We start from the raw sequence: 26,002 nt of genomic DNA, 5'->3' as shown, positions 1-26,002 counted from the left end.
TAGAATTGCATGTGGAGACAAAGCCCTATTAAGAAAAACAAGGAGACAGAAATAACAGTTTGTGGTTTATTTGGTGTTGTAGTTGGTACTACAGTTGGACAGTCACTGTCTTGTTGCACATAGAAACCTTAACATTTTTTAAACATGCTCTGGAGACAGAACTTAAAACTTGACTGATATAGTACACAAAAATAAGGTTCTCTAAGAAAAAAATACCCACAAAAATTCCAAAGCAGTGTTAGGAAAATACACTTGGACCTATCAACAGTGAAATATTTAAGCGATTCAGCTGGCAGAAAAGGTTGGTCAATTGGCTTGACAATCCTTCAACTTCAAGAAATGTCTTTGGTTTCACATTGTGTAGCAATTACTCCTTATTCCTTTGAACCAACATGAAACAAGAGGAAAAGGCAAAGGGTTTTTTAGGCAGTGCTGCTTTGAATGCTGGATTTGTCATACCACTTCACTGAACAAGACTGACTAGGTAATCTAGCTCTGGCTAAGAACATGGGTATCTGTGAACAGGGAAAACCCTAGATTAGTTTCCTAATGCTATCTTCAGGAAACTCCATTGTTCAGATTTGAGCTTTTTGTGTGTTCTAGTTGAGATAATACATTGAAAGATTTGACTTACTTGGAAAGTGCAACGTAAGACAAACCACTAAACCCATTAAACTGCTAAGACCCAAAAACTGCTTGGGCAGGTTTAAAACTGTAGTTCCTTCTGGATTGCCCACAGTGTGTCTGCACTCTTCCTTAATTTGTCCTCTTCCTCAGGTTTTAGGATCATCTTTACTACATCAGTGATGCCATTACTGCCCAGTACACAAGGAACACTTAGGAAGACGTCTTCTTTTATTCCATGCAAGCCCTGAAAGGTACATAAGGATTGTTAGGCTAGAATTTATGTATCTCTGTATATTTCATATCATATCAGGAAACCAAATTTAATTGAAATTTAACTAGAAAGCAATTGCTGTTTTTCAGAATTCCAAACATACTTAATTCTCAGTAAGACAAAAATTAGGAACAAGGGGCTGCTCACCTTAACAATGGTAGAGATGGGGTGGACTCTTCTCAAATTCTTCATAATAGTTTCAGCTAGGTCTCCCACAGAAAGGCCAATAGCCCAGGACGTGTACCCCTTCAGTTTGATCACCTCATAGGCACTGCAGAGACACAACACTCATTAAAGAACAAGTACCATCAACTGCACTGCTTTGAGTTTGTCAGAAAGGCTTTTGGAGGTCTCCAGATCAATTTGGAAGCATCAGAAGCTTGACTGATTTTCTGGCAGTATCAAAATGAACTCAGCAGTGAATAATTCTATTTGCATTTTACACTAGTCCCCATAATTACACTGGAAGCCTCGAAGTTTAAGCTCTTCTCTAATTTAAAGTTTATTAATAATGAAAACTGAACTATATTACTCCTTAAAATATTATTTCATGTTCCATTATGTTTGCATCCTGGCATTTGGGTCTACTGAACTATTCTAGATCTGGTTACTGCAGAACAGAGATTTTTCAATCCTTCATTATTTGTTCTTGTGTTGAAATTTATAAAAAAAGCCAAGCCAGTATTTACCTGTCCACAACCTGCTTATGGACGTCCTTCCAGTGTTCCTTGTCTGCATCAGTTCCCAAGTCTGGATGAAGAGCCTTCAGAGAGACGCCAGCAACGTTCACTCCACTCCAGACAGGCACTGAGAGTTGCACATGGATTAATTACCTCACAATACTCAGTTCTTTTCCAACTAACAAGAGATCTAGCTGGATTAATCTGCAACACATCATTACGATTTACCTATAATCTTAAATATAGTATGACCTATAAGGCCAGCCTAAACTGCAGCCTGAGAACCTAGGAGCACATCAACATTTATACACAGTGTCACAAAGTTTGAATACTTTGTTAATGTGAAATACCTGGGCAATACAAACTGAAATGACAGTCACTGCATTTTTGCAAAGTTTTCCCAAAGTAAGAATCGATTCCAAGTGCATTCTGGTGGGTGTCAGGAAGCAGACAGCACAGCTCTGGTGCTGCTTGGAAAAGTACAGGTTAAATAAGGAAAAAGTGCTTTCTCCTGTCCTCCAGACTTGCCTCTGCAATTCCTATATACAGTGATTGAGAGATGCCAGGAATGGCAGCTGAGTGACTGCCAGTAAGTCTGGTGCAGATCTTTGAGAGGCCCTTGCAGAGACCTTTATCCTCCTGCTGCTTCAGTTGGGGTTTTTTTGGGAGTTACGTGAACAATCTAGCCTGGAAATGTTTAGCCAGCTAGCCTGGAAATGTTTAGCCAGCTCAGGTTACAGTAACGACCTTTTCCAAGCACAGTCATTCAGGTCAAATATAGATCATCTAGGGTTACTCTGTGCAGCAAATGACCTAAATCAGAACTTGCATTTTTAAGGTGCTGCAGTGCAGAGGTTTTGCAGCAATGTTTTGCTGTAGCCTTTCAATGTGTCCCTGGCAGACAGCATCAGGGATTTCTGTGTAACAGCCAGCCCAACTTCCCCCTTACCGCTGGAATCTCCGTGCTCTCCAACGATCCACCCGTGGCAGCTCAGGGGGTGGATGCCCAGCCTTTCTCCCATGAGGTGGCGGAAACGGGCAGAGTCCAGATTGCAGCCGCTCCCAATGACACGGTTTTTGGGGAAGCCGCTGATCTTCCAGGCCACATAGGTCAGAATATCCACTGTGAGGAGAACAGGGGCGTAACAAACACCACTCATGAGCAGACTGATAATGAGGATGGTACCTTGCATTCATCTGTAAGCATTTTACCTGCATGCTAGTTTCAGGAACAGAGCACAAAGCCGTGCCCATGGCCAGGCACTGCGGTGGGCTAACATAATGACTGTTTAATATCACATAATGACTATTTTGAACAGTCTCTCAGCTCTGCCTTTATGCTATGCATGCAATCATCAGTGACCCTAGTGTGCTCAAGATCACTTGGTCTGAAAACCCAAGTTTATTTCTCAGAAGACCAAACTGCTGAGCCTGGAGAGGGAAGATGACATTTTTTGCTATACAGATACCATAGAAAGGCTTTGGTTGAAAGGAACCTTAAAGGTCATTTCATTCCAACCCGCTGCCATGGGCAGGGACACCTTCCACAAGACCAGGTTGCTCAAAGCTCCATCCAACATGCCCATGATCATTTCCAGGAATGGGGCACCAGAACTTCCCTGGGCCACCTGCTCCAGTGTTTCGCCACCTTCATAATAAAAGAATTTCTTCCTTATAGCTAACCTAGATCTGCCTCTTCCAGTTAAAGCAGTTGCTCCATGTCCTACCACTACATGCCCTTGTGCAAAGTCCACCTCTCTTTTAGGCCCCTTTAGGTACTGGAAGGTTCTCCAGGGTCTCCCCAGAGCCTTCTCTTCCCCAGCACAAGTATTTTCTAAAAGCCTGTGCACTAATGCTACCTCAGTGAAGAAAGACTATTCTCTAAGCCAAATCCTCTTAAGGCAGCACAAGACAAACCTGGGTTTGAGACAATAAGCAGCTTGCAGTCAGGGCTGTATTTAACAACGTTGGGAATGATGAATTTGAAGATATTCACGTTGCGCTGGACCAGGTTAAGGCGGCTCTCTCCTTCTTGCTGCCGGGCACCAGCAGTGACAATGACCAGCTTGGAGTGTGCAGTCACACTGTAATCTGCAGACAAAAGGCTGTGTCAAACATGACCTCTACAACACATGGTTCAAAACAGGACTTCTCACTTCCTTTCTGCACTGGGATCTCAAATTCTCAAGTCTGAGTGTGCAGCAATTGCCTAGTAATTGTTACCCTAGACTTTACCTCTATAGCAAATGAAATTTAATTTTAAGACAGTGGTTCTTGCCACAACATTGAGGCACGTTGCTGTTTTAACACAGCTGCAGGCAGCCTTGCTCCTTGCTTCTCAGCCACAAACGGGACTGGAGATGGCTGTTGGGATGGCATGCAGGGTAAGTGCTGTGTAGAAGAGGAAGAAGGTTCTGCCCTCATAACCTACTACCTGTAGGAGATGTAATTAAGGTATGAGCTGGTTAAGCCTTTGCCCTACTCAAGGCTGCCACTAAAAGTTATCAGAATTAAGCTGTAATGAGTTCAGGGGTTAATTGGTCATGAAATAAAGTTCTCTAAGGTGCACAAGTACTTAAGAAATCCATCTTTCTGTACTGAGTAGTGAACACTGGAAGAAAATTCTTAGCTGGACTGGCCATAAGAAGGTATATTTTAAAATGTCAGCTGAATCCTATATCCATGAGCTTTCCCACCAAGAATTAGGGTGACAGGCTGTCCTTGTGAGACCTGAAGTGGCTGCCTCCATTTAGAAACAATGGGCACATGTGAGCCAAGTACTTGCCTTTGCCAGAGACAATCTTTGGAGTTTTAAGGAAGAGGCTGCCATGCTGGAGATCCAGCATCTCCCCTCTGAGCTTGTCCTCCACCACATCAACAAGGGCAAGCTCATCAGCCAAGTCCTACAAGAGACCAAGAGCAGTGGTGAGTTTGCTGCCTCTTTCAGCAAACCATGAAGTTACAATTATTTTAAAAACTACTTGAACAATTTTGGTCATCTCTAACACTTCACTTCTTCCCAGAGTCCTTCAATTAGTCCCCTGGGATATCCACTTCCTTGAGTTCACTTTATACTTTTCATAACCACATTCTGCATGAAATAGGAGTACAATTAAGCAGGACAACAACAAAGAATAATTTAATAGTGATTCATATACAACCTATTTGACCATCAAGAAAAGCAAGCCTGATGTTAACCACAGCATTTTCAGTATGATAACTGAAGGCAGAAGACAAGTCATTCAGAGTGTCAAGGACCAATTTTTCCAGACTACACTGCAAGGAATCATTCCATTGCTCTGCTCAAGACAAAATAATCCTCAGTTCTCAATCCTTTTGTATATTTAGAGTGTTAAGAGAATTCCTACTTAGAAGGAAGTCTGCAAGTCCCACAAAGGTAAATGCAGCTCTTAAAATGATACATAAGGACATTCTGCCTGATCCTGAGGCAAACTTTATCTACAAGAACTGCAACTATTTGTTCTCTGTCAATAGCTTGAAGACTTGCTTCATTTCAGGCCTAAAAAAGGATTGTATAACCAGAAGTTCATCTAATAAGGGTGACTGTGGAAGGGGCTAGCAGCGGGCCTGTTAGCTAAAGGAGCGAGAAGTAAGAAGAAGAAGAAGATGATAAGGAGCTTTCTCCAAGGCCGTAACCAAGGAGATCGAGAGAAGGAAGATAAGAGCATTCTGCAGCTGGATGAAGCATTTTTAGAAAGTTAGGTGGAGTCAGAGTAACTTTTCACCAATGGCATGGTATTGAATTATTGTGGCCAATAGCTAAGGTAGAAGAAGGGTAATCAACTGGAAAGTGTATAAAAGATCAACCATTTTCATTAATAAACTGTTGCCAAGTGTTACCAACTGAGACAGCTTGTGGTCTCTGCTTTACGTCGTGACCGCCTCGACTGTGACAGGTGACTACTTTTTTTGCCCCTCTTTTAGGCCTCAGGCTCTTCTGCTGCTTCCTCCCAAGCCTGACACTTACCTTCATGAGGATGCTGATGGCACAGGCCATTCCCACTGCACCCACGCCAACCACGCTGATCTTATTTTCAGCATGGCTCTCCTGTTTGGCGACAGTGTGGATGAGCTGATCCTTGAGAGACATGGTGCACTGCTGAAAGGAAAGAAACATCATTTCTCTAAGCTTTGGAGCTTTTACTGATACCAAAACAGTTATATCCACCAAGACAGACTTTATTCCAGGATCATAAGAAAATGGAGACAAAACACATTAATAAAATGTCTGGCAATGCTGACTGTATGCCACAAAATGATTGCAAAACTGAATTACTGGTGACAATCCTCTGTTCAAGTTCACCCTAGCTTTGCCTCAAGTAGAGCCTGACAGCCATTGATTATATTACATAGCTGGTAGCACTCCAGCAGCAGCAGAATGTTCTAAATGGCCATCCATATTACATTTCGGTTCAGGAAGCCATTTTAGTACTTCTAAGCATAGCACAGTCTGGCACTCTCTGCTCTCTCACCCTGAAAAACTGGTATTCTGTGCCCTGAAGCCTTTCCAGAGCTCAAGTTGTGCAACACTTAGGCAAGCCCTTTTTTAGGACAGCATGAGCCTCCACATCAACTTCATGAATTTGTTTTGAAGTGAAACTACAGAGTTTTGAATTAAGATGGCTGGAGTCTGGTGTTACCATCTCTCCCACCCTCATATTTTAGCTGTAGCCGCCGAGCATCCTGGTTAGTTGGGTTCTGAGAGCCAAGGGGATGCAGAAATGGCACAACGATGACAAAGGATTGTGCATTCATCCCCGTCTCTGCGTGGAAACCACCAGCACCACGCTTTCGCAGGAAATGGTGCTGCACTGGGAGCTGCACTGGGAGCAGCCCGAGGAGCCCAGGGCAGGAGCAGCTGCACAGACGGATGCAAGTACAGACACCACACGACTGTCTGTGCTGAACAGGCAGCGACTCGTTCAGAGCATGGGAAGCCGAGCCGAGCAGCAGGTAAAGACTGCAAATTTTGGGGCTGAGGGGAGGGCCAGGAAGCCGGCAGGGCCCATATTTAAGAAAAATCAAGCAAGCTATGTCAGTCTTCCTGTGCAGCAGCCTCCTGAAGCGTGGCCATGCAGTGCACTCCCCATGTGCCAAGTCCTGCCTAAGCACTATAAGCGCTTCAAGGCTGATCAGAGCCACCCACTCAAGCGCGTCTCTTACACTTATTTTTTTTTTCCTTTTAAGAGTGCCATACCCCTCAAAGAAACAAGAGAATGGTAGGTGGTCCACTAATCTGTATTTGAAACGCAGCCCTAAGCCCATCCTCAAGTCTCTTTGCAGGATCACTCCCTGGGGCCGCACGCACCGATTACGGGAAGCAAGTTAATCCACGGAGGCTCAAGGGCATGGAGGGAGGGGCGATGGGGGGCTGTGAGTGGAAATCTCGCCGGCTGGACTCCATCCCAGCCTGTGCAGATTCCACCACGGCCGGTGGAAGCGGAGCAGGCGGCGTGGAGCGGACTTTGTCCATTTGTCGCCGCCTGCTCCACCGCGTCCGCCGGAGGTTTGCGGGATCAGCGCCGCCTGCGGGACCAGCATCCCCTGTGGGACCAGCACCGCCTGCGGGACCCCTTCTCGCTCTCCCCCTGCTCCTGCACCCCCGGCTCCCGCACCCATGCCCGCCCGCCACGGCGATGGCACCTACCGAGCGTCCTCACCCAAGCGCGGCTGTGACGGCGGGGCGGGGGTGGTGGCGGCCGCCGCCTTAAATACGGCCCGGGCGGCTGACGCGCGGCGGGCGGGCTGCGGCGGTGGGGACGTGCCCGCCGACACGTCGGGGTGGAGAGACGGAGAGGGAGGAGGGGGAAGGAGCAGCGGGAAGGAGATGGAGCGGAGAAGCGGAGGGAGGCGAGCGCAGCGGCTGGGGCGGGGCTGAGGCGGGGCTGAGGCGCTGAGCTATGCGTGCCCTCAGGACTCGTCTGAGGGCCGTCGTCCGGGGAGATTTCGCTCGCTCTGCTGCCAGTCGGGATAAGTGAAAGCAAACGCTCCGGCTCTGCGGAGTTTGTGGGAATTCAAGGCATTCCTGCCTTTGTTTCCAGCCCGGGCAGTCCCAGCCCTGTCCTCCTCCTCGGGGTTTATGGCCATAGTTCCGGATGGGGCCTCTTCTCGGGTGGCTGAAAACCAGCTTCTCATTTCCATCTAAATCAATAGATGTTTGTGGTTTTTTGTTTACTTCCCCTTTCTTGTAGTTACGTATCCAATTCCCTCACATTTGTTGTGTTAGGTTATATAAGCCAAACCTTTTGAGCCCTGCACGGTCACACAAGCGGTTCCCTGGTCATTGGGATGTATGTTCTGCGGCACTTTCTCAATTTAAATGCTTTTTAAATGCTTTTTCTCCTGAGAGGGGCTGCTGCATGGAGTGCCCGACGGCGATGCCTCAAACACAACACTAATGTTTTCCTGAAGCTGGTGGAAATTCCATGACTGGGCTCGAACTGGTCAGTCTCAGTCACACCATGCTGTCAGTTTCCTGTCACCCTGCTGTTGATTAGTAAAGACAAATCCTTCTCCCATTCACTTATTTCTTGCTCGGACTCCCAACAAAAAGCAAAACTAAATTTTAAAAAGTTTATTTCCTGAATGCCTGAAGTTTCAATTTTATACTATACTATTTTGTGAGTCATCGTACAAAACTGGATTTTAGTAAATCCATGCTGCCTTTTATCCCTTTGTTATTCATTAAGATGTTTTTAGTTAGATTTTCCTTTGCAAGTTTTTCTGAAGAGCTGCACAGACATCAAAATCACAGGCCCAAACTGCTCCCACCATGGCTTACTTCTTAGAACTTGCTGTTCTCTGGTCCTCTGGTAATGCCTTCAAGTAGGCAAATTTACTTAAAATCTTTTGGATTTGTGCACATCAGGGTTCTGGAATTGAAAATGCCTGGTTCCTCCAGCTGGAAAACAGCAAACTCAGTGAGTTTTGCTCACCATCTGTGAGTTGTGTTCATTTATTATCTTTTACCCACTTCTGCTTTCTCTTCCTTCCCTTAGACATCCTTAAACCCATGGATTATCATGTTCATCCTTACTGAAAATCAGGTGAGTATTAATTTAATCTTGTGTGAGTAGCTATGTTACCTTTATTTTCTCATTCTTGTTTTTACAGTAATCTTTTTGCTTCCTTTTTTTTTTTTTTTTTCATTTATAGTAATTGTGGTACCTTTACAATCTTTGACTTTAGTTTCCTTTTGGGATTTAACTGATTTTTGGCCATATCTGTTCTCAGCTCCTAGGATGTGCTTGAGCTCCTTTTGAGGTGCTTATCTTGCTGTGGCATGCCTTGTCACACACCATCCCAGTGACAATTCCCTTCTGCTGGGGTGATCTGACAGCAAAGGTAACCCAAAACCTCACCATTTATTTGAGAGCTCATTGGCAAAATAACAGAAACAAAAAATACTGGGGAAAAGACATCTTGAAACATAGGATTTACGTAGATTTGCATGAAACAAGACAGAAAAATACAAAATTCTGCTGATTGTAAAGACCAGCACTTCCAGCAAGGGAGGTTAAATATACATATTGGTTGTTAAATATACATATTTATACAGAAATATATATTTTGGTTGCACTAGATGTGCTCTGTTCCTTGCTGGTGCTGGAGGAAGGAGCAATGCCTGTGGGATGTGCCATTTCAGAGAAGACTGGTCACTAAGGAAGGGAGGTGTGGGTAGATGCTGAGCTTGCCCAAAGCCACATGAATGCAGGGTGAAAAGGAAACATAGTTCTGTCATTCTGCATTATTCTGGGTTCACTGAGCATCTTGTTCTGTCAGAAGCCTCAAGGATGGATTAGGAGGCTTAGTTCTGCATCCCAGGAATCTGTATTTACAGTGCCTCTATATGAATGGGACTGAACATCTCATCCAGGTTGGAGTTACAGACCTCTGACAGGACAGAAAATGAACTTTTGACAGGAATTAAGACCAATAAGAAATATTTTTGCCTGTAAAAACTTTTACTTCTAAAGAGTTTAAATGCAAGATAGGAAGCTTCTGTGACAATACTGGCTGAATAGAATAATAAGCATTTTAAAATGGGTAACTAATGTAAAGCAAGTGGTATTTTACTACTCACAGTGAGACCAAAGCTCCCAAGAGAACACTATTGGAATTGTAAGAATCTTCTTAGTCTGTGGCTCAGACAAAATGAACTTGGACATGGTTTTCAGGGTGTAAGTTCCAGTAACACCTTCACTTGCCTTCACTTGTGTTGGTGTTGCTTGTTACTGAGAACAGAACCAAGAATGAATTGCTGTTATCTATAAGGCATCAGGTTGTCCTTATCTCTCTGGTGCCTGTTCAGATACCAGGGGTCCTACTTTTAGTAGAGCAGGCCACAGAAAACCAGCTGGGATGCTTCAAGACCGCCCTGGTCCCAGTGTGTCCTCAGTGATGATGATAAGCAGATTAGAACCCTTTTTTTAAATTAAAAAATAGAGTCAGCTTTTAATATGCTAGTGCTCATTCACCTTTTAACTTCTCTCAGTTACAGAACTGAGAAGGCAGCTGTGATGGCCACATTTTTCCTTTCATGTGGCCTTTGTGATCTTATTATCAGCAGCAGATGCTCAGGAGGAGAGCAGTCATCTGACATGATTGACATTGATTTTCTGCCTCAGAGAGCCTCAATGAGAGAAGGCTCAGAACTGCACAAACAGAACGGGGGGAGCAAATTACAGGCATTTTTCTTGCACTTGGAACATGGAGGCCAGGTCTGTTTTGATTTCCTGTAAGTGATTGATTGTAGGGATGGGCTGACTTATCTCACATGTGTACATAAGAAATTTTATTCTTCCTGTTCTTTCTCCACTGCTGCCTTTTATCGTGGTGGCAGGAGGTGCTGTTGATAGAGTGATGGGAATGCCAGAAATGTGACAGTGTCTCTCCAGGGAAGCTTGACCCTTCCTCAGCCTGCTTGCCCTCCTTTTCATAATAGTTTTCACAGATTAAACATGAATAATAAAGTAACAGAAGTTGCTGAATGTAGAAACATTAATATTTTTATTCCAGGAGTTAGAAACAGAGCCTTTCCACTGGCCTCAGGTGGCATTTGGTCAGGATTTGAGTGATAACAGATGGAAACAAATGCCACATTCTTATTAAACAAGGTGTTTGCCTTCAAACTATGAGATACCATTAGACCATTGTCACAAAAACAAAGACCAGAGACAGTTATACAAGGTGAGTTCAATGTGTACAATTTGCTGTTTTCGGTAAAACACGAAATGTTTGTAAATTTCTCTCCATTTTGCTAGTATACAAGAGGTTTTACACGGTGACATTTAATTTCTGCTCTCTCCATTTGCTCAGGTCCTGGCTCATGGCAGACTGAGTAAAATCTGATGGTGGTGCAGGGGTGAACAGGGACACCAAACCAGGACCTGCAGGTTTGCTGAGGGACCTACAGCTCAGCTGGGAGGTTATCAGTAACCCAAAGCTACTGGGGATGCTGACCAGCCCTGGAAAGGTCACTGGCATTTCTACCTGAGACCTGAGTTTTAATTTGCCCTTAAAAATCCTAGGGGCTATTCCATTTATGATCAGTCCTGCCTTTGCTCTGACATCATCAAGGGCTCTGCTTTCACATGCTGTCAGTGTGTGAGGGAACCTGGCACTGCACATAGCTACATCATGTTCCTGTCCTGTCTTTCCCTTTGATTTATTCTGAGACCTGAACAATTTCCCCCAGCTTTAATGGCTTCATTTCTCCTTTGTAAAATGTGAAGGTGTTTTTGCCTACCAACTTGATGGTGGTACTGCAGAAATTTGTTAATTATGAAACATTTCAGCTTTATAAAGCAGCATGAAATTGATGGATGGTATTTTCCTGAACTAGACAGGCCCAGACTCCAGAGTGACACCAAAAGTTCATAGAGCCAGAGTTCTTGCATTATTCTTTTGAAACACCAGGGTAAGATACAGGAGTTAGTTCATACTCCGTAAAAATCCATATTTTCTGTGGCTCCAGTTTGGTCAGTATAGCCACATCAAACCGTTTGAACTGATCTCCTAAGAAAACTAAAAGCTGAAAGATGAGTTTCATCCTGGCTTGCACTAACAAGTATCTCTGCACAGAACTGATTAGCCAGGATCCATACAGCTCTGGGTCGCCCCCCTTGGCTGCTCCCATGCACATGTGAGGATGCTGGTGTCACAGACATCCAGGGCTTTTGCTGCCTCACGCCCGGTTTCTCTGCACCGTCATTGTGGGGAAGGGGAGGGGCTGGCTGATGCAACTCTCATTTCCGGATGTTTACGGCTCCGTGTCTCTGCAACCTATTTTTAAATGTGCAGGAGGGGAATAAATATGGAGAGCTGTGTAAGTAAGAGTCAATTTCTGGAACACCCAGACTTCCACAACGTTTTTTCAATCAGTTGTCTGGTTTGATTGCAAACTGCTTTCTAGCTGACATCTTTCAATACCCAGAACTTCCCAGTTACACCAGGTTTTCTTTTCCCCTTAAGAGGTTGATTATGTTTGCAAGTCCAACTGCAGTGGATTATTAATTCAATATAAAGCTAGATCAAACTGTATTGTTTTGCAGTGTTTCCTAAATCAACACTCTAGGTAGCTGGACTAAGTAGAACACATGATTTTGTCTTGTTTCTCTAAGGAAATGAATTAATTCATGAAAGCATGAGTCACCATGCAAGATTCCAAGCCAAACCCATTCCCTTGATGCAGCTCTGGAATCTTACTCATTTACTTAGGAACTGCAGGAAATGGGATGCTCTGATAAGTGACATGCACTTAACTACACAGTATTGCCTCCCTTTTGGACAGAGACACTTTTCCAGCATTTCAGACCTTCTGGTTGATGCTCTGTGTGACAGCAGATTATGCCTTCTCTCCCAACCAAAAATCAAAAAGTTTGTGTCCAAACTTTCATTTCTGTTACTCAGAACTCCAAGTTACTGGAGTTTGCTGGAAAGTCAGCCTCCACATGGGGAAGAAACTGCTGGGCCATACCAACCACTGCAGGAAGCTGAGAGCACTTCTCAGCATTACAGACACACAGACTGGGTACAGGAACCTGTGTAATAAATGATTATCCCTTCCTTGGAGGAGGAAGATGAAGTTTAAGTTGCAGTTCAACAGATGCAGCAGTAGAATGGAGACAGGCAACCAGGTGCTTTCAGTTTGGTTCCCACACTTGGGCCACCCCTTAAAGGGCTGCAGCTGGGCTGGCTGAGCCTAAGGGTAGCAGTCCTGAGGGGTGATGTTGGCTTGCATTGCAGACCTCTGCTCTTCTCAGAGGGGAAAAATAGCTTCACTGTTTCTGCAAAAGGTATTCTTTTAAATATTTGGGTTTGTGGTGGTGGTTGTTGGTAGCTCTGTAGGTGGATTCAGAGCCCTTAGCAAATGACATGACTGTGGCATGCAGGTACTGTCCTGAGAGGTTACCAGGCAGAGTTTTAAATGCAATTTATATCCTGTGTGCTAACAGCAGAGCCCTGTTGTCCATGTATGTTCAAAGTGTGGCTTGTCAGGAAGGGAAGAGTGATTTCTTCTCCTTTGCAGAAAAGAGTTGCTTTTTAGTCCAAATTTCCTTCCACACCCTTTTAATTTTAAGTGCCTGTGTTTCTTAATTGAAGCATGGTATGTTATGCCATGATTCAGTGCCAAAGGTCTGAACTATGGCAGTGATTCCAAGGAAAAATGAAGATGGGGAGAGAGAGGTGCAGCCTCAATTGCTATAGGGCAATGGTCTTATGACTCAGCTTTATTATCTAGCTGCAGTGAGATCATGAATACACTTCAGGCAGGCACCAAGCTGCACATCTCTGTTGGGAGCACAGCTTTGCAGCACAGACACTGTAAAGGTACACAGCAGAAAGGGCTCATCAGCTAAAGAGGCAGAATGAACCTGGGGAGTGAAAGTGGTAAAGCAGAACAATTGCCAAATATGGTTCTTGGCTTGGCATGCTGTGTCTTCCAAGAATATTACACAAATACCAACCCTTATCTCCATTGATTAATTCAGGGCTTTTTTTATACTTGAGTTTTAAATAGAAAATGAAAGGTTGCTGCTTGCCTATGGACTGCCAATGAATCGTTTTCACAGTGCTAATTGTGGCGTTTCTGACTTGTGTTCCCTCTGTGCCTGTATTTGGATGAAATTGCACAAATGTTTAGCAAACATTTGCAGGGCACGACCTCATTGTTTTGCAAACTGTGGTGAGTCTTGTTTAAGGGGGAGAATATTACCAAAGGGAGGAAGAGAGAAAGCATGACTTTTAGCTCCTGTGGGGAAACCTGGTACTTACAGAGCCTCGTGGTCCTGTTGGGCCCTGTAGTGAGAGGAGCAGCGTGCCTGTGTCCTAACTGCAAGGTACAGGCATTTCTCATGACCACCTCAACCCTGTGTTGATTTTCTCATGGCTCTATGCAAAATCAGTTTTATCCCTAAGCCTTATGCAGCTCTGTCCTTGAGAGGCAGTATCTCCGTTCAGGAGCACTTTAAAAGATGCCCTGTGATGAAAATGTGAGATGCTGGAAGACAGCATCACATTTTCTCGTGTGTGTGTGTGCACAGAGCTGGATTTCTGGAGGCTGGGCCTTCTGAACAGTTCACTCCCCATATATTCTCCACATCTTTTCTGCTAGTTGTACAGCATTTCTGCTTTATGCGTCCTGTAGGCTGTGTGTTTGTGTGATATTTAATGCTGTGATGGCAGAAGGGAAAAGATAGCTGCATGCTTTATCTTTTGCTCACTGTGTGAGGGCAAACAGTGTCTGGAGTGGCAACAGGGCTGTGCAGTCCCCTGGGTCGGCATTCACTCCCTGCCTCATGAGGAGCCTTTGGGAGCTGCTGGGCAGTGGGGCTCGCCCAGCCTTCACTCTCGGTCTCTGGACTGAAATGTTTGCAGTCTGGGCAGTGCCAGTTTGCAAAAATGTCAGCATTAGAGTTTGAGAGACACAGGACAGGGCAGAGGCCAGGTTTCTGGCTGCTGGGATGTGGTGTGGTGTATTCATGTGCTCTGACAGATGGAGCTGGGACTGGTGCTTTCTTTATTCTGTGCGTGTGTTTGGCTGCTAACCCAGAGTTCCTCATTTTTGAATCTCATAAACTCTTTAGGGGTACATATTTTGAAAAGAAACCTGTTTCAATCTGAAAGCTTCAAGAAGCTTTTGGAGCTTCTTCTTCTCCAGGTTTGGACTTGACAAGTGAAGTCAGTTAAAGGCTGTGGTACTCAATAACTTGTGGAAAATTCTGGATTAAGGATATGTCTTTACTGTTCTGTTTGTATGTTTAGGTGTTGAGCATGCATTCTTTGGGTAATAACCTTAGGCTTGCAGCTCCTTTTAAAATGTGCTTCTTTGCAAACAACATCTGAAGATATGGAGTCAGTAGTGTGTTAGGCTATGGAGAGAATTAAAATGTTTTAAAAAATAATCTCTGCAATGTTTCATCTCTCCTAGGCAGAAGTTTCTGGGGGGCAGTTAGTTTGGTACATGAAGCCTCTAAGAGTTCTTAGGCATATAAGAGCAGCCAAAAATAGATCCTTGGAAGGTCAGGGAAGGCATCTTTCCTGCGTGTGGGTAGCTTTACTTTTCCATCCTGAACATCTATATGCCTTAAGGAAAGCAAGAAAGAAGGGATGGAAAGAAAGTAGAACATCAGAATAGGCTTGGAGGACAGCCAGAGCCTGTGTAATATGTTCCTATGTTCATGGGGCACTGCCAGCCTTGGAGGTTGGTTTGTACATGAATTGGAGAAAGCCTGCATTAAGTTCTAAACCATGTTTCAGAGGCAGAGTGGCCAAATAAAGGCTGGATTCAGTCTCTTCCATGGGTGAACAGCAGCAAGAGGGATCCTTATGCTTTAGAATGGAGCTATAGGCTCACATCCAAGTGGTTTTAAACTTCTGACTAACCCTGGAGCCTGGAAGAAATTTCAGCTTGTCAGACTGAGTGTTCTCTTTGGTGTGATGTCTGCATGCTGAGACAGAGTTTACGAGAAGCTTTTATAGCAAATCCCAAAGTCGGAGTCACCGCAGAGCACGTTAATTATTGAATAGGCGAGGGCTAATGGGAGAGGGAAAGGCTCTGTCGTGCTCTGGTATTAATCTCCTCCCCCGCCCCTTCCTGCCCAAATCCTCCTGGTTAATCAGGTTATGTTTGCCCTATTTCTCTTGGGTAGCATGCAGAATGCAGTGTTGCTACAAATGGAGGAAGGGAAAGAGGAGAAGGGCATGCAGGAAGCAAGCGGGGGTAGAGAACGCTTCCGAAATGGAAGCCTCACTCTGACAGGGTTCCCAGGCTCTCAGCAGGATGCCCTCAGGTGTGGCACGTCTCTGTGCCCTGTCACCTTGCTGACATGCATGGTCTGACATCCCAGGCCGTGGGCCAAAGGACAGTGAAGGAGAACCTGTCTGCCTGTGCTCATCCTGGAGGCACTGGTGGTCTCTGTGGCCAGCAGCTCCCTCCCCCAGCACCTGCCCACAGCCCGTTTCAGCTGAGAGCCCCTGGGAGGGGGAAGCTGATGTCCCTGAGGGGGAGTAGCTGATGTTCCTGCGGAGCTCAGGCTGCCTGCCATTAGCCTGAAGTGCAGGTGGTTAATCCTGGGGAGGCAGAGTGTGCTGCATGCTTCTGGGCTGTCACACAGCCTTTCATTGTGGCTGCAGGCCACAAGAAAATAGCACAGATGGACCCACCAAAGTAAAATGCAGCTGTGATAAGCAGGGAGCCAGCACAGACACAGAGGGCACTGCTGACCTCTCTCCTAGTGAATATAAGTTTCCCCTTAGTCTGGAAGTCCTGGAGTTTAGCTATGAGTGTGCTGTGATGAGGGTGGTTCTTTATATGGGTCTGTGCCTCAGAAATGCTGTTATCTGCTCTCCTGACTGGGACACCCTGGTCCAAAGCTCTTCTGTGCCAGTGTCAAAACCCAAAGCTTGGCGCTGAAACTGTTCCAATGTGCAAAATTGCTTATTCTGAAGCCTGGGTCTAATTAGTCTTAAGGGAACGAGGTAAATTGTGATGGAAGAATTACATGCAGTGATTTGAGTGGTTTTGGGACTGTGGCAGACCATTCAGAAGGATGTAGAGCTGCAGGTCTGTATTCTATGCATTCTATGTCTTGAGGTGAATTTATCTAAAAGCTCAAAGCCAAGTCTTTCTAGACCAAATGGCAAAGCTTCAGGGAGTTTATATGTAACCCTCTGGTCCTGGCTCAGGATCAACTGGATGTCAGACTATGCTTGCCACCACTTGCAGACCACTTGTGCCAGGAAGTGCCAAACCACACAAACGTTGCCTAATTCAATTTTGATAAGAAAACGTGTGCTAATGTCTTTACAAACAGTTTGATGGGTGAGGGTATGGGTGTCATGTCTTTGAAATGAGTTTTAATGTCTCAAACAACCTGAAGCCTCTGTTACAGACTCCTGAAATAGACAAATGGGTTTGTACAAGCCTGAGTTTGTGATTTTTGAGGAAAAATGACAGGTTCAAGAGGGAGTGTGTGATAGGCAGCTCAGGAAGGCCAGCCCTCCCTAGTGCCTCAGCCAGCGGGGAAAGGAAGAGGGCAACATGCAGCCGGGAGTTTAGGGTGAAAGGAGGCTGTGTCCTCCAAAACATGTGAGGGAAACCCCATGGGAATATGCCCCAGTGGACACTCTATGCCTTCATTGGGATGAAGTCACAGAACTCCTCTGTCTCCTTTATGGACACTGACTTTTCATAGTGTGATGTTTCCACAGTTTTGTGTGCTGGCTTCTTTGCTCAGATCATGGTGCGCTGTTTCTTTGAGAGACATGGACTATTAGAGGAGGTTTTTAGCACCTCTCCTGGTTCACAGCATGTATAATGTAACATTTCTGTAGCTCTGAACCAGGTGAGTGCTCTGAGCATAAACATTGGCAGGTGCAAACCTGAGCCAGTAAATCCTGGAGCTGTACCATGTTTTCATGATTCCACATGCTCCCCAGCCCAGAGCAGCACCAAGTGGGTGGCCGCAGACCCTGCAAGAATGAAGACAGGCAGGAAATGAACCTCCAGACACCATTCCTTGGCAGCAGAGGGCTGTGCTGAAAGGAAGGCACAGCAGCCCTGGGCTGTGGCAGGGACACAGGTGCCTCCAAGCCGTGCAGGGATCACCGCAGCCGTGTTGCCGTGGCGCAGTGCCGCTGGAAGCGTGTGCTGGGCTCTCGTTGATGCCTCAATGGCCGTGGGCTGCTTGCGCACTGCTGCAGGACCAGCCACCAGCTGCGGTGGCTTTGCTGTGCTCGGGCATCCTCTGTGCATCCCTTTTCCAGCGCTGTGGAGAAGCTGGGGCGCGGTGCTGCAGGCGGGTTTCAGCACAGCGAGCATCCCCGCCCGCGGGAGCCGCACGGAGCGAGGGGAAAGTGCTGCTCCACCCTGAGCGGCTTTGGATGGATCGGCATTGGGCCGGAGCCCGCCCCGGCAGGCTGGGCGTGGGAGGGCTGCTGGAGCAGATGGTTGGCATTCCCGGAGTGCGGGGCTGGCTGTGTGCAGGCGGGAGGAGGATGGGCGCAGCGTGGCAGCCTGCAGGCTCGCCCAAACTCGCAGGAGGCTGTGCTGCAAGTGGCTGAATTACAGCATGATCCAAAGAGCACATCTCATCAATTTTTCTAGGCTTTTTCTACTCCCCTTTGATACTGAGAGGTAAAAGGCTATCAGCTGAACAAATATATACCTAAATCTCCTTTTCTCCCCTACCTCCCCCACTAGGCTCCCAGAATTACATGACTTCCTTAAAAAAATCAGAATTTACCATCTGGTGTGCTTCTAATTGCCTTTCTGTCTGCTAAAACCCGAATTTCTGTTTCCAATAATCTTTTTTATAAGTGAGGAACTGTTTGTTCACCAAGTCCCAGGACTCCAGAAAGCGGAGCTGTAAGGAAAGCTTCAGCAATGGCTCAGCCCTTGTAGCACTGAAAGGAAGCAGAGAGGAAAAAACCTGCCCTGAGAGGGTGAGCCAGGAGGCAGGGCTGGAACAGCGGCCTCATTGTTTGACTTCTGCTGGAGCCCATGGATGTGGCTGCATGTCCCAGGGAGCAGTGTGTTGCAAATACATAGTTCGTGGTGTGCACACCAATCACATCACAAGGTAATTGCTTAATAGAGCTGTGCAAGTAGTGGGGGTTGTGAAATAGGTTAAACAAAAAGAAATATCGACTCTCTAAAGTTCAAAGCTCTACTCATATGATCTGGTTTTAGGAGAGAAAGAAATAGGAAGTTTAGAGATGAAGAAATAATTATCTTGCTGATAGGGAATTTTGATAGAGGCTGTGGCTATACTCATTTCTGTTTCTGAACAGTGAAGTTTATAACCACTTAAAACTCTAGGTATCTAATGCATTGAGGGTCTGATTTTGCAGAAAATACTGGTGCAAAATATCTATTAAAGTCAGGGCACTAAAAAAATACAAATCTTTAGGACCATTGATACAATAGCAAGGGATGAATTGGATCCACAGAGTTCTTCACAAGATCCATAGAGCTGGAGGTCCTTAGCTAATGAAAATATAATTATTTTAATCTATTTTAATCATTGCCATGCTGTTCTGCTGAACACATGACATGGAATTTGGAGAGTGTGAAATAAAATGTTAGGATTTTAAAATGTAATTTCTATTAATATGTCAGTTCTTATATTAATATGGCAGTTTCATGTATCCTGCAGGGATCAGGTTCTTGGAAATTGGATACTTTGTCTGGACCGTACTTCCTTTAAATACAGCCTTTTTAAGCTGTGGCACAGTTTCTCTGAAGTTTATTGCCCCCAGATTGACCTAATCTGTCTGGAAACCTCAAGCAGAGCAATAAGCTCTTTGTTTTGTATAAAATATGAATGTGGGTGTATGATCAAGTTGGTAGATGCTTAATATTGGCCAATGTATTAAATAGTTTGTTGCATTTCTAGTACTTATAATTGTACCTATAAAGCTTGCCTGTGATAAAGCAGATTTGAGAAACTCTGTGTCAAGTGAAACAAGTTTCTTTTCCTGTTATTTCTGTCCTTTTGAACATCTATCTAGCTTCTCTGAAATGAGTATAATCACTGCCATCTCCTTCTGGCAAAGAAATACAGAAAACAAAACATGTTTCCCAGCAAGTATTGATAGCCTGCCCAAGTTACCTGAAAATGCCTGTAATCTCAACCTTGTAACTGGACTAAAGAGGTCATTAAAGGCCTGCTGTAAAAATAATTGTGCAAGGCCTTTAATATGAAAATTAGTTTGACCTTTGTGCTGGTCCCATTTCCCCACTTTATGTAACTTGCCATTATTACATGCAAGTAATGGGGAGGAAAAAACCAACATACCCAAAAGTAAGGTCAACCAGTGAACTCTGGACTGCTTCATGGACTGCTTCATTTCCACAGATGGAAAAAATACTTCAGGGTTAAAGATTTGCCTTTGCAATCATTCTGTAAACTGTCGGCACCTAAAAAGAGCCTGAGGGCTGGCCTGGGTGATGATTTTGTTCATGTAGCTGTGGCACTTCCACCAAGGCTCCTTCCACAGTCAACTAAGAGAATTCATTCCATGGATTCTTCCTTGGGAAGAGCTGAAATTGGTTTCTCTCCCCCTTAGATGGGTTTTCAGCCACTGTCATTTGGAGACCCTTGGAGATGTGTGTGTGTATCCTTGCACACAGAAGACAAGCTTGTTTGACCTGAGAGTGTTTGCACATCTCTTGCAATTAACCTGTGGACCCTCAGCAGCCTCAGACACGACTCTGATGCAATCCATGGTTTTATCTTCCCTTAGAGTGTGAGGAGCCCAGCTGTGGGCTGAAGTTAGCCCTTGCCAGTGTCCTTTCTACTTCTCTTCCACTCAGTCGGCTTCTAGGTGTCCTTATAAATGGTCAGTTAGGAAAAATTCAAACAAAACAGCCAATTCTTCTGGGACATCTTGCTGAAAGACAAACCTCTGTCTGTGGCCTAGATCCAGTGAAGTTTTGAATTATTTAGATCACGTCTTGCAGATCATGCAGGAAACTTGGGTTTGGGAGAATGGTCTTTTAGGTTGAATTAGGTAATGGTCTTTAGAACATTTGATGCTGACTAGGGACAGCTGAAGGGCTTTCACCTGCTACTGACTTTTTGATTACATAAACATTCTTAACAGCTGATGGTAACCTTGGGAAATGACAGATCCTAAATGTTGTCCCTGATCAGTTGTTTCCCTCATGCGGTTGTTTGGCAGATGCCAAAGCAGCTGTACAGGCTGTGTGTGCAGCTGCCAAGGTTTGGGCCCTGTGCTGCCCAGCTGCCCTCCTGCCAGGCAGTGTCAGCAGGGATGGCCCAGGGTTGCATTTTTAAAGTTCCATTAAGAATTTTAATCCTGCTGCATCTGGTGGGAGTTAGATGCGCAAATACTTGCTTATAAATTGTACCAGGTAGTTGGGGAGGCTGCAGACAGAGCCTGGGGCTCTGGCTCACAGCACTGCTCTCTGGAGATGCCTTATGGCTCATGCTGCGCCAGGATCTGTGGTGTTCCTGCAGGGCAGTTCACCCAGCCCCTTAAAAGTGACAGAGCTATCACGGTGTCAGTCAGCTGAAAGTGAGCAACATGAACTACTTATCTGATTTATTAGTGTGAGTTAGTGCAGCTAGACTGGTGCTTCCTGGTGCAGCTCTAGGAAGAAGTCTGGGCAGGAACTTGCCCTGCTGCTGCAGGGAACAGAAAACAGAAGTGTGATAGAGCTGTGAAGCCTTGGAGTTTGGAGCCTGGCTTTGGAGATTAACCTTTACATGAATCAAAGCCATTTCTTGGTCTAACAGTAGTGCCTTGTCCGTGAGATTTGCATGGAGCTGCGAGCAGCTGCGTCTGCATTAACAACCTGTGTGCCTTAAAGGGGGCTGGATATTGAGCAAACAGTTGATAGTAAGGACCTGGCATCCTCTGTGTATGTGTGCTGGAGGTTTTACTTCTGGCAAACTCCGGTCTTGTCCTGTGGACTGACACCTGCTGCTGGCTGGAGTTCACCTCTGGTTTAGTTTTAGACCTGCAGTGCTTGCAGACTGCCTCGTCATCTGAACCAAAGCTCAGTGACCACGGCCACTCGGGAGATTTTGCTTTAAGAGTTTGTCTGTGATGTGATTAAAATGCAAATGCAGCCGGTGCCCAGGAGCTCCGGGCTGTGTTGTGTAACACAGCAATGCGTGCTGTAGGGCTGTCTAATTATAGCATCAGATTGTGATGGTGGAGAGCTCGATATTTATCACTCAAAAGGGGGTGTGGGTGATGTTTGGGGGCAGTAACAGTGGAATAGTGCAATGAGCCGAGGCAGCAGCGCAGGTGCCGGAGCAGGAGGGGTGCCTCCCTCCCTCCCTGGCAGGCTGTGTGCAGCCTGGCAGCCGTGGCTCCGGCTGGCACCGGGCATCGCCGGCCGCGCAGGAAGCGGAGCTGTGTTGCATAAAGGGAAGCCACGGCTGTGAGTCAGGGCTGCACGGGGGAGGCGTTCTTGCAGGGAAGGAAATGTCAGAGTTCGAATGGAGGGGTTCTGGGCAGGGCTGTGCTGTGCCCTGTAGGATTAAATAGGAATCTGACTAGGGCAGAAGAAAAACTGCTTTCTGCTCGTCTTTCTGAGCTTTTTCTCACTCATGTCTGTGGCTTTTCCTGTGGTGGAAAAGGCATTGGGTAGTTCAAGACATGAATTGTGATATTCCTCCTTTCCCAGGAGGTGCAGATTAGCCATGGACTGAACCAAGCTGGCAGAAAATCAGCCACTGGATTGAAAAATGCAGCTTCTCCATCTGATACTTCTTCCAGCACAGGGTCTCCTGGGCACAGTCGGGTTTATGGCTGTTGACACTGACACATTGAACCCTTCTGTGGACAAAGATATCTTGGAGCAAAAGGACGAGGTAAAGCCATCATGCCTGATGCCAGTTCTGGCTGCCTAATGCCAGCTGTGTCTGGAGCAGAGCACTGAGCCAAGTCCAAAGTGATAAGAGGCTGCAGAAGGGGCTTTTCTCTGTCCCAGTGCACACATGCCCCAGGAGTGGGGGCTGTGTTTGTGAGTTTCTGTGACAGCTCCAGCTGCCCCCAGGCAGTGTCTGTGTGCCAGGTCAGTGTTGCTCACCCTTCCCTGCTGTCTCCCTAGGAATCCACTTTTTTTGAATGTAGGACAGAGCTCCACAGGCCTGTGGCATTCTCTGTGTGGGTACAGGGCACAGGGGCCTGATTCGAACTAGGATGCTGGGGTGTGGTGTAACTTCCCCAGAAGCAGCACTCCACACAGAGATTCCTTCTGGCTGGTCTCCGAGGGTACTGAAAGAGTCACTGACCCCATGGAGACTGGGCTGTGCCTTTAGGGCACCTCTGCTGCCATCTCAGGTGGCAGGAAAACTTGCTCTTTCTTCTGTGTCTCCAGATACGGAGTCTGGGATTGGCAGTACTTTGTCCCCGCTCTCATCCAGCTTGGGCATGACAGGGAGCTCTCAGGGAGGGGTTCAGAGCATGTCTGTGGCCTCAGAAACCAGGCTGCCCACACTAAGCAGGGCTGGGGGGTTAGGGATCAAGGCAGGGCTCTGCCAGCCGTGCTGCCCTGGGTGAGGAGGGGAGCAGAGGGGATACAAAGCAGCCATTTCCCTGATGTCCCTACCTAGCTGTCTGTCATGACACTTATCTGAGCAGGGGCTGGCAATGGCTAGCACCACTGAATTTGGGGCTAGCATGGAAATGGACACTGCTTTTTTGGGGGTTGGTTTCTCTTCTGCCCCCTCATGTGCCTTGATGTGAAGGTGTGTGGCACAGAGTCAGCTTGTCAGTGGTATGGCTGGGGAATGAGGTTTAAAGCTGCTCTCATCAGTCTCCTCTCATGAGAGAGTGATCAGCACCAATGAAATTCTGTTTTCCAGATGGGAATACCTGGGCCTGGATGAGATCTGGGATCATCCCCTTTTCTAGAACTAAAATGGCTGCCAGTCTTGTGAAGTCTAGAAATTGTGGCATACTCCTGGGAAGAAGTATGATGAGGAGGGATTTCCTGCCTCCCTGGGGAAAAATTAATCTTAAATCCCTGGTTAGAGATCCTGATTACTTTAGCTGAATAGGACCTTGCTTAAGGACTGGATCCCAGCTCTGACACTGGTTCTGGTTTACCACGGTGGAGTGGTGGTGCTTGCTCAGTGTAAAGTAGTGGTTATCACCTGAGAATGGTAATCACAAACCCGAATGGTAACCCCTGTGTTTGTCTTAGGGCTGTTGTGTGTGTTTGCTTTTGTTAAGGCAAGGTGAGGAGCTGTGCCCAGGGGAGTGGCAAGCCATGGAGAAAGGCAGTTCCATTGCTGCAGCACTCAGGATCCTCATCCAAGACTGAGGTCCCTAAAGAAACATTCACTACCTGCTGTAAAACAGCACAAACCAGTTTGGGAGCTCTGCCTGAGGGGTGAGGGAGGCAGAAGGACCGTGAGGGTGCAATTTCCTGAGCTGTGCAGGGCCGCAGGGCAAAAGGAAAAATTCTGGTTTTGGTGAGATAACATCTCTGTACAGAGAGATGTCTCCCCCTGTCCCATGCCGCACTGAAGCATTTTGCACAGTGGTGTGCTTCATGTGGCCTGGTTTTGCAGAGCAGGGTGGCTGGTGCTTACCAGCAGAGATGCCCGCTGCCTGCTCCTGGCCCAGCAGTCTTTGTCCTGCTGAGTCACACCTGGCAGGGCAGGGCACTGATGCCAGCCTTGCTCCGCGTCCCTGGCTGCTGCTGCTGGTTCCCTTCGTGATCAGCTCGTGACCGGAGCGGAGGGAGCCGTGCCCAGGCTCAGGGATTGTCACTTAGGGACCACGTGGCTTTACAACTCTGCATTTATTTCCTTAACATGCTGTCTGCAGCTGGGCAAAGGTAGAAATGGGGGAGTGCTTACAGGGAAGTGCCCCTCGTGGGGCTGTTCAGTTGGAGTTGTCAATTGCGATCATGGGACATGCTGTATGTCAGAGTTCCTGTCAATGCTGTTTTATCTGGGTCAGCCCATCGGCTGCAGGTGGAGAGGCTGTAGGTGAGGTCAGGGAGGATGCCACCATGCTGCTGTGGTTCATGTAACAGGCTGGAACACCCACCTGAGGCCAACACTCCCTGTGTAGCACCTGGAGAGAGGCAGCCTCTGCCCCAGAAAGTCTGGTCACCTCTGGCCAATTCCCAAAGTTTTGAGTCTTGTCTTTTTAGCAGAAGCTTTAGCTGGGGTATGCTCCAATGCTTTTCTCTGGAACTTGCAGCCAGGGTCCTGTTGAGATGCTGCAGACAAGGCTTAGGGTTTGAGGGTTGAAGTGCAGAGCTGTGGGTGCACATAGGTTGTGTTGGCAGGCAGGTCCTTGGGAGGTTACACAGAAGGGATCTGGGATTCCCAGGCTATGAGGTGCTTGGTGTCCAAGTGTGGTGGGGACTGCATTGAGCCAAAGAGGTGATGGTCTGTGGGTGAGCACACAGGGCAGGAGCTTGCTTTAGGAGGGTGGTGCAGGGAAGTGGGCATGTCAGCAGTGCTTGAGGCTGCTTCTGCTGGGTGCAGGAACTCGAACAAAGTGATGGTTTGTCAGCATGTGCCTGTGTGTGGACTTAGAGTGGAAGGGGATGGAGTGGGGCTGTGTGGAAGGTGATACTGTGAGAACAAAACTATGTCCAGGTTTATGGGTATTTGGGGGGAAGCTGCCTTCAGCAGATTCAGATTTAACTTTTGGTTTGTGAGGGCTGTAAGTGAGATAGTAAAGCAACAGGATCTTAGCATGCATGGAGGGCACAGTCTAAGTCCCGGACACTTTTTCCTTGGGGAAATGCTGACACCTGAACCAGTGCAGTAGTTTGGCTTTTTCACAATGGAGAGGAAGACCAGAGGGCTGTCAGGTTTTTGAGGGGATGGAAATGTTTGTGTGGGGACACGCAGCAGCTGAGAGCATGTGCAAGTGCCAGCAGGGAGCCCCAGCCTCGGGTGCATTCCTGAAGTCACTTTTCCCATCACTGTGGTGGCACTCTGCCACCCGGCTGTGAGCCCAGAGCTGCCTGCAGAGCAGTACAAAGGAGAACTGGCACGGTGTGGGCTGGGGGAGCAGAGTGCAAGGGTACAGAGCTGCCTCACTGAGGGTACCAGAGGTCTGTGGGGTGCTCACTGCCCAGGGCTGGGCACAGCAGTGCCCAGGGGGTGGCTGGCTCCGGTCTGTGACCTCTGGTTCCTTCAGCCGAGTCAGCTGTGCTGGCTGCATCTTGCACCTCTGGGTCTGGTCCCTTCCACCCCAAAAGAGCCCCCAGAGAGCACCTTCCATCTAGGAGGAGTTAACAAACTCCCTTGCTGTCAGCAGACAGACAGGGGATTGGCTATCTTTTGGGGAGGTGATGTGCTCAGAGAGCTGAGAGGAAATGCAGTAGCCTGAGAAACATGTGGGAGATTGGGTTAGGTAATTTTGTGGCTCCCCAGGATTTTGAGCTCTG

At 46.8% G+C, this 26,002-nt stretch overlaps 1 protein-coding gene across 2 annotated transcripts; it reads right to left on the bottom strand.

The window, feature by feature from the left end:
- Positions 1–52: 52 nt before the first annotated feature.
- LOC128936893 (L-lactate dehydrogenase A chain) lies at positions 53–7,353 on the bottom strand. Of its 2 annotated transcripts, none has more exons than XM_054276171.1 (8): positions 7,247–7,353; positions 5,567–5,698; positions 4,364–4,481; positions 3,496–3,669; positions 2,528–2,701; positions 1,588–1,705; positions 1,046–1,169; positions 53–871 (listed from the first exon to the last, which is right to left on the bottom strand). In XM_054276171.1, the coding sequence occupies exons 2-8, from the start codon at positions 5,687–5,689 to the stop codon at positions 707–709; spliced, it is 996 nt and encodes a 331-aa protein (XP_054132146.1). In that variant the 5' UTR covers positions 5,690–5,698; positions 7,247–7,353; the 3' UTR covers positions 53–706. The 2 variants fall into 2 exon arrangements, with proteins under 2 accessions (XP_054132146.1, XP_054132147.1); XM_054276172.1 differs by having other exon boundaries at positions 5,567–5,695; positions 7,247–7,333.
- Between the last annotated feature and the right edge of the window lie 18,649 nt (positions 7,354–26,002).

The sequence above is a fragment of the Melozone crissalis genome, unplaced genomic scaffold (assembly GCF_028551555.1).
Source record: "Melozone crissalis strain CALT ecotype California unplaced genomic scaffold, PUWL_Pcris_2 ptg000018l_1, whole genome shotgun sequence".
NCBI lineage: Eukaryota > Metazoa > Chordata > Aves > Passeriformes > Passerellidae > Melozone > Melozone crissalis.
This window is presented reverse-complemented; position numbering and strand designations above follow the sequence as displayed.